Source organism: Cordyceps fumosorosea (assembly GCF_001636725.1).
Source record: "Cordyceps fumosorosea ARSEF 2679 chromosome Unknown scaffold_1, whole genome shotgun sequence".
In the NCBI taxonomy this organism is placed as follows: Eukaryota; Fungi; Ascomycota; class Sordariomycetes; order Hypocreales; family Cordycipitaceae; genus Cordyceps; species Cordyceps fumosorosea.
Genome location: NW_017387301.1, coordinates 3,518,846 through 3,526,496, shown reverse-complemented (window position 1 = coordinate 3,526,496; position 7,651 = coordinate 3,518,846). Strand labels below are relative to the sequence as shown.

The following is a 7,651-nucleotide window of genomic DNA, read 5'->3' as shown; positions in this document are numbered from 1 at the left end:
TGCGCACAAACTCACCGTGTAAGTAGTCCGAACCGCCGAAGCATCAACCCCCGGACCAGGCAAGCAAGCTGTCGGGATTAGCAGACGGCAGGGGATATCCTAGCATCTCATTGCAGCGGACGATCAATAAGTGGCTTACTCAAGGGCCAAACCTTTCCCACCAACCCCAATGCCAAGCTTCCTTAGCGTCGACCTGCTGAAGTTGGAGCAACCCCTCTACGGCTTCTTATTCGGACCTTTCAACCCCGCATGATTGTTTTTAAGCATAATTGACAAGCGGACTCACAGACCACCTGGGGTCGTTCAGATCGGATGTTGAGGTGACTGAACCCCCTCGTCGAGCTGGGGGAATGCGGGGGACTCGTGGTCGACATGGTTCGCCCATGTATAAAAGGCCGACTCCCTCGCTGTCAAGTCAACAAACATTCATCGACAACAGTTTTGGTACATTTGAACCATTGATCTCTCAGTCTCCTTATACGGAGGCCAATATTTTCAAACATACTAATCAAGTAGCCTTTTCGCCGACACGACCACCTTACTGGTATGGGTTTGCTCAGTACTCACGCCCAGGGCACCGCCGACCCTCCTGAGGTGCGCAATTGGTACATCCATTGGATCGCCCTCGTTGCGTCCATGTCGGCTCTAGCCAGTGAGTTCAACATGCTCTTAAATCCCATCTCATCGCTCCCATTCCTAACCCACCTTGCTCTTTAGTGGGCTACGACACCGCCGTCATCGGCGGCACCATGGCCCTCGACGCGTTCCGCAAGGACTTCAACATGCTGGACATGGAGAGCCGCGCGCGCGACACCATCCAGGGCAACATCGTCTCCACCTTCCAGGCCGGCTGCTTCTTCGGCGCCCTCATCACCTTCCCCGCCGCCGAGCGCTTCGGCCGGCGCCCAACCATCCTCGCCGCCGCGCTCGTCTTCCTCCTCGGCGGCGCCCTCATGACCGCCGCCTCCGGTAACATGTCCATGATCGTCGCCGGCCGCGCCGTCGCAGGCCTCGGCATCGGATCCACCTCCATGTGCGTCCCCGTGTACATCTCCGAGACCGCCCCGCCGTCCATCCGCGGCCGGCTGGTCGGCATCTTTGAGATTGCCTCCCAGGGCGGTGGCATGCTCGGCTTCTGGATCAACTACGCGACGTCGAGGACGATTTCCAATGAGAGCAAATCGCAGTGGATCGTGCCGCTGGCGCTGCAGCTGGCGCCCGGAGTGCTGCTGTTCCTGGGGATGCTGCTGAACCCGGAGTCGCCAAGGTGGCTGGCGCGCAAGGACAGGTTCGAGGAGGCGGAGAAGGTTCTGACGAGATTGCGAGGCTTGCCGGCGGATCATGCGTATATTCGCCGCGAGATTGGGGATGTACGGCTGCAGATTGAGGAGCGTAGCACGTTGAGGTTGACGCGCAGGCAGCAGTTCGAAAAGCTGTTCCACAAGGGCGTGCGCAACCGCATGGGCATCGGCATGGGGCTCATGTTCTTCCAGAGCTTCACGGGCGTGAATATCATCACGTACTACGCGCCGCGCATCTTTGAGACGCTCGGCATCACGGGCACCAGCACCAAGCTCTTCTCCACGGGCCTGTACGGGTGCTTCAAGACGCTGGGAATGATTGCGTTTACCTTTGTGGTCGTCGAGCGCGTCGGTCGCCGCAATGGACTGATTTGGGGTGCAGTTTTGGGATGCCTGCCCATGTTCTACCTCGGGGCCTACGTCCTCAAGGCCGATCCGGCCGGTGCCGCTGCCGACGGCGTGACGCAGCGTGATGCGGCGGGATACTTTGCCATGGTCTGCGTCTACTTTAATGCCTTTATCATCTGCGCTACCTGGCAGGGTATCACTTGGACGTACGCCTCTGAAATTTTCCCTCTCGACATTCGCATGCTCTGCGTTGCCATCACCACAGCTGTGACTTGGGTGGGCTCTTTCATCGTTGCGCGCTCGACCCCCTACATGATCACCGCGCTGGGATACGGCACATACTTTATGTTTGGCGGCTTCGTCACTGCCATGGGTCTGTGGGCTTTCTTCTGCATTCCCGAGACCAAGGGTAGGTCGTCTCTTTTTTCATACTTTCTTGGTGCATACCGGCATACTGACTTTTTTAGGCGTCATGTTGGAAGACATGGATTCTTTGTTCGCGCAGTCGACTTTCAAGACTGTTCTTGCTCAGATGCGAGGCTACAAGTTTGGAGGTGGAAGCAGGTCCTCTGGCGCGCCTGAGAACGACGACAAGCGAGGCAGCTTCCTAGAAAAAGGAGAGGTCAAGCAGGTCGAGAGGATATGACATTAGCTGACAATTCGTGGCTTTTTACTGCACGCCATACTTGTCTTCGACGACGGTTGTAGCTGACCGCACTTCGGCCTCTTACCGCCCTCTTAGTTTGAGCAAGAAACGACCTTGATGCGTGCGTCCGTTCAGCGAGTGATTTCGACAAATCAGATGACGCGCCGTAACTTGAATGGGCGCCCGGAAGACTATGCAAATAATTTCCTTAAATTCTCTCGGTGGGAATTTCCAGCTCAGTAATTGGGTAGAGTCGTCATAGGGATGGAAGTGAAAGGGGCTCGCACTCCAGAGAAGCCTGTTTTCAGTCATCCGCCGTGTAACACTGTGCTGAGATAGCGATTCAGATGTAAACATGTAAACCATCATATTCGCACATCACCGGTCGCCTTATCAGCGGAGCGCTGAGGCCACAATAGCCGCCGGAGTCTGGTCACGGTAGTCGCTGTCTTGTCAATCTGAAAGCGTACAATTTTGCAATCAAGGAATTTTGACGGCGCCAACAAGCATCGTAGATTATAAATGCCTGCGACGCCGCTGTTCCACTGAGTTATCAGCATTATTATTCATCGTTCCAATCGAAAATGACGATGGCGACGAGCAAAAAGCCAAGACAGTACATTTTGAGGATACTCTTAACTGGGACCAGTCGCCCCGTGCCGATTTTCTGGAGGATTTTCGTATTAAGAATAACCTTATGGATCTTAATACTCTTGATATTTTTGCTTTTTATTTTTTTTTTAAAGAAGAAAGAGTATTCATATTTTACCAACAACACCTCAAGGGTAGTAACTCATTACTTACGGCAATGGGGCAGGACCGTTATATTCAAACACCAAAAAAAAAAAAGAACCGGGCTCCTTTATAATCCTTTATAATCCTTTATAAGATCCTTACAACCATGATACTCGAGCACGTTAATTTCACTGTCGGAATGGCTACTTCATCCTAGCGTCACTCATCGCCCTCTTACAACCAACCAACCAGCCGCCCCGCAGAGTCAGCCTCACGAAGCCACAGACTCAAGCGATTAGAATGAATTCTGCCTTTCCTTCTTGACCTCATCTCATATTCCTCCAAGGCCATCTACCTCTCCCGGCACGATGGACCCCCTCAGCGCCATCGGCCTGGCATCCGCCATCGTCCAGTTCGTCCAGTTCGGCTTCCAGATCGCCGACCGGCTGCAGGACCTGACGGCGAAGCACCCCGGCCAGATCCCCAAAGCGCTGCAGAGCATCTCCATGCACCTGCCGCTGCTCGCCAACTCGCTGTCCAAGATCAAGTCGGACGCCCGCGTCGCCGGCTTCGACCTAGACACCAAGTGCATCCTCAAGGGCATCGTCGCCGGCTGCCTGACGCAGGTGCAGGAGGTCGAGGCCATGCTCGAGGAGATTGCCTGCGCACCGGGCGACTCCCTCAAGACGAAGCTGAAGAAGGTGGTGACGAGCGTAAGGCACCAGGAGCGGCTGGCGCGTATTGAGCGCACCCTCAACACGTACATCTCCGTGCTCATCCTGCACCATGTGGTTGATTCGGCGGATGCGCCGAAGGACTTGCAGGACGAGACGTGCTTTGATGTGCGCGAGAAGCTGGCTGACGCGTACGTGGAGCGCAAGGGACTGATCGAGCAGCTGGACGCCCACCTCTACGACGCCTCCCGCTCGCAGGTCACCTCGCCGACGGTGCTACTACTCTCCGGCGCAAAGGGCGCCGGCAAGACGCAGCTCGCGCTCGGGTATTGCCGCGCCGCCCACGAGCTCCGGCAGTTTCGCAGCGTCTTCTGGCTCGACGCCTCCACCCTCGAGAACTTGCACCTTGGCTTCGAGCGCGTCTTCGCCACCGTCCACCAAAGCACCCAGGGCTCGCGCGCCGACAAGATGGCCTCCGCGCGCCGCTTCCTCGAGGAGCTGTGGCACCCGTGGCTGCTGGTGCTCGACAACTACGCCTCGGCGCCGCTCTACAACGACATCATGGACCTGCTCCCCAGCCGGGGCTGCGGCGCGATCCTCCTGCTCTCTTCCGAGGACACGGAGAACGGGCTGGGACAGGTGCTGCAAGTGCCCAAGTACCTCAGGCCGCACGAGCAGGAGCGCGTGGACTCGTCGCTTCGGAGCGCGGTGCAGAACAAGGACTTCCCGGCCATTAGGGAGGCGGTGGAGCAGGGTGCGGACGTGGACGCAAAGATCTGGGACGAGTGGCCGTGCATACACCGGCTGGCGCTGTTCGGCATGGACGAGGCGCTGCGGTATCTCGTGGACCACGGGGCAGATTTGCAGGTAGATGTCCAGGTGGCGTCTGCGCTGCACTGGGCGGCGACGGACGGGGGCGAGGCGACGACGAGGTTGTTGCTGGACTACGAGGACAAACAGATGGCGTTTTACTCGCAGGCCACGCACCAGGCGGCGTTTAACGCGGCGGTCGAGAACGGACACACGGAGGTGGCTCGGATGCTGCTGGGGAGGCGCAAGGTGAGCGTCCACGTGCCGAACAAGTACCAGCAGACAGCGCTGGAGAGCGCGGCGGACAAGGGCAACGTCGATCTGGTGAGGTTTTTGATCAGCCAGGGCGCTCTGGGCGACAGCAAGTCACCAGGGGAGAACGCGCTGACCAAGGCGGCCTCTCGCGGGCATCTGGAGACGGTCAGAGTGCTGTGCCTCGAGGGCAACGTCAACGTCAATGCTCGTCGCGAGTCCGGAGACACGGCGCTTATCCTCGCCGCTGACTCCGATTACAACGACACCACGCTTGAATTGGCGGCGTTTCTGCTGGAACAAGGAGCGAGCCCGGACCCCGTCGGCTACCAAGACGGCCTGCTGCACCGCGCGGCTCTCCGCGGCAAGCTGGACTTTGTCAAGCTCCTCTTACAGCACAACGCCGATCCGGCACTCGACGGTGCCGGATACTGCCCGCTCCAGTACGCGCTCAAGTACGACAACCCGGAAGTCGTCGACCTGCTGCTCAGCGTGGAGATGCCCGACGCGGCGAGGCGCAAGGCCTGGCTGGACGCTGCCCTGCTGTACGCGGCCCGTGTCGGCAAGCGCGGCGCCGTGCTGCAGCTCCTCGATCAGGGCGCCGACATCAACGCGCAGCTCCAAGACGGCAGCAACCCGGCCGGGGCGACCAGCCTCCTGCTCGCGACGCTTGAGGGCCACGCGCAGACGGCGCAGTTCCTGGTACGCCGCGGCGCGCGGCAGGACGTGCTGGACGCACGCGGTCGGCTTCCGCTGCCGGCGGCGGTGACGGGCGGTCATCACCTGCTGGTGCGGGACCTAATCCGTGCCGGCGGCGACGCGAATCTGATGAGTGGTGAGGACGCGGACACGCCGCTGATGCTGGCGGTCAAGGCGAAGCACGACAAGGTCGTGGAGGTGCTGCTGAAGTGCGGCGCGGACAGGGAGCTGGCGAACAAGTTCGGCGAGATTGCGCTGGACATTGCAGAAGAAAAGGACTACAAGGAGATTATAAAGTTGTTGGATTAGTGAGGGATAGAAAATTAGTGTAAATTCTAGAGTTGCGTTTTCGTGCTTTGCCTAATGTACGATAAGACGCCGAATCATCATCCCCTTACTCTGTCTGAGCCCAGGCTTATTTGTCGCTCTGCGAAATACTGCTCGATCGTCTTTGTATCAGCCTTGTCGTCGATCAGCGCGACATACGTATCCGGCCTCAACAGGTAGAGGGCATCCCTCACCAAACCCGCCTCTCCGTGCTCCGGCGCCCACTCCATCACCGTCAGCCTCAAGCTCTTCTCCTTGCACCACGCCGCCAGCCTCTCCCCCGCCTTTCCGTAGACGTGAAGCTGCCACTCAATATGCGCCAGTGACTCATAGTTACTCTCCTCGCCGATCCTGACCCACGGCAGCCTCTCCCCCGCCCTCACGCTCCCTGCCGACCAACTCCTCCCAGCCAGCGCCGTCCCCGAATAGTTGATCACGAACTGCGACAACCCGTGAAACGCGCGCCTCCTGACCGCCTTGAACCGGAACAGCAGCGGCACCACCCACCTCACCATCACCGTCCTCAGCACCCCCGCCAGCCACCCCCTACTCGTCATGAACGTGAACGCGCGATCCGTCGTCCTCACCAGCTCCCTTGCGAACCGCCCCCTCTCCTCCTCGTACGTCTCCAGCAGCCCGTCCGGCGCCTCTCCCCGGACCACCGCGGCCAGCTTCCACGCCAGGTTGACCGCGTCGCCTACGCCCGTGTTCAGGCCCTGCCCGCCCGCGGGGCTGTGGATGTGCGCCGCGTCGCCGAGCAGGAACGCGCGCCCGCGGCGGAACCGCTCCGCCACGCGGTGGTGCGTCCGGTAGGTGGCGAACCAGCGCACCTGCACGTCCCGCAGCTTCATCTCCGCGACCGCGCGGCCGGGCTGCGCGAGGGGGAAGACGCCGAGGAAGTCGTGCGTGTCGACGCGCAGGTGCAGCTCGCCGTCCATCGCCGGCCCGGAGGCTTCCACGTCGGCCACGTAGAAGGTCTGCTCGTACGTGTCCCCCGGGAACCCCACGCCCATCGTTCGCCGCACCGCCGAGTGCGCCCCGTCGCAGCCCGCCACGTACCTCGGCTGACACCTCTCCTCCTCCCCGCCCGCCCTCTCCAGCGTCGCCCTCACGCAGCCCTCCGCTTCGGTAAAGGTCCGCAGGCTGACGCCGCGCTCCACATCCACGCCGAGGGCGCGCAGCTCCGCGGTCAGAAGCCGCTCGTGCTCGTCCTGCGGAAACACGGCGATGAATGGGAACGCGGTGGTGCCGGTGGCGACGTCGGTGAAGCGCACGCGGGCGCGGCGCTCGCCGTTGACCCAGATGTTGGGCCCGGTGAGGCGGGCGGAGCGGGAGGCGACGAGGGCGCCGAGGGAAGGGGAGATTTGAGAGTAGAGCTCGAGGGTGCGCGCTTGCACGGCGAGGGCGCGCGTGGTGGTGGCGGGGAGGGGGGCCGCGTCGAGGATGCGCACGCGGATGGAGAGTTTGGTGAGCCAGATGGCGAGGGCGAGGCCGGTCGGGCCGGCGCCGACGATGAGCACGTCGGTCGTGGACATTGTGTGGTGGTGATGGAGATGGCGATGTAGGTGGTGGTGATGTGTTAATAGTGATGTGTTGATGGTGATGGTGAGGTCTTTATAGTGATGTGTTGACTGTAGTGTGAGTGTAGCAGCTTGGATCAATGAGTATATGAAGATGCAATGTGTTGGTAGCGTCAGCGGTAATATTTATATCTGTTTTTGTTAGATGTCAAGTCACTCAAGAGAGCAAATTTGTGTCACCATGGCAGGCTTATCCCCATGGCGATCGGATGGTCGGACGGCCGACTGGGTGGGTACTCCGCGGAGCAGGGTAAGCCCCGGGCCGCGCCGATCGGCGTG

The 7,651-nt window shown here is 60.1% G+C and overlaps 3 protein-coding genes across 3 annotated transcripts; 2 read left to right on the top strand and 1 right to left on the bottom strand.

The window, feature by feature from the left end:
• Positions 1–546: 546 nt before the first annotated feature.
• ISF_01133 (Sugar/inositol transporter) lies at positions 547–2,295 on the top strand (the record flags this gene model as incomplete). Its single annotated transcript, XM_018844740.1, has 3 exons — positions 547–652; positions 718–2,058; positions 2,117–2,295. 3 exons carry the CDS (start codon positions 547–549, stop codon positions 2,293–2,295), a joined length of 1,626 nt encoding a protein of 541 aa, XP_018709190.1.
• A 1,103-nt stretch (positions 2,296–3,398) lies between these two features.
• On the top strand, positions 3,399–5,774 carry ISF_01132 (ankyrin 2,3/unc44; the record flags this gene model as incomplete). The annotated part of the gene is made up of 1 exon (XM_018844739.1): positions 3,399–5,774. One exon carries the CDS (start codon positions 3,399–3,401, stop codon positions 5,772–5,774), a length of 2,376 nt encoding a protein of 791 aa, XP_018709189.1.
• A 77-nt stretch (positions 5,775–5,851) lies between these two features.
• ISF_01131 (PheA/TfdB family FAD-binding monooxygenase) lies at positions 5,852–7,327 on the bottom strand (the record flags this gene model as incomplete). Its single annotated transcript, XM_018844738.1, has 1 exon — positions 5,852–7,327. The coding sequence occupies one exon, from the start codon at positions 7,325–7,327 to the stop codon at positions 5,852–5,854; it is 1,476 nt and encodes a 491-aa protein (XP_018709188.1).
• Positions 7,328–7,651: the final 324 nt, after the last annotated feature.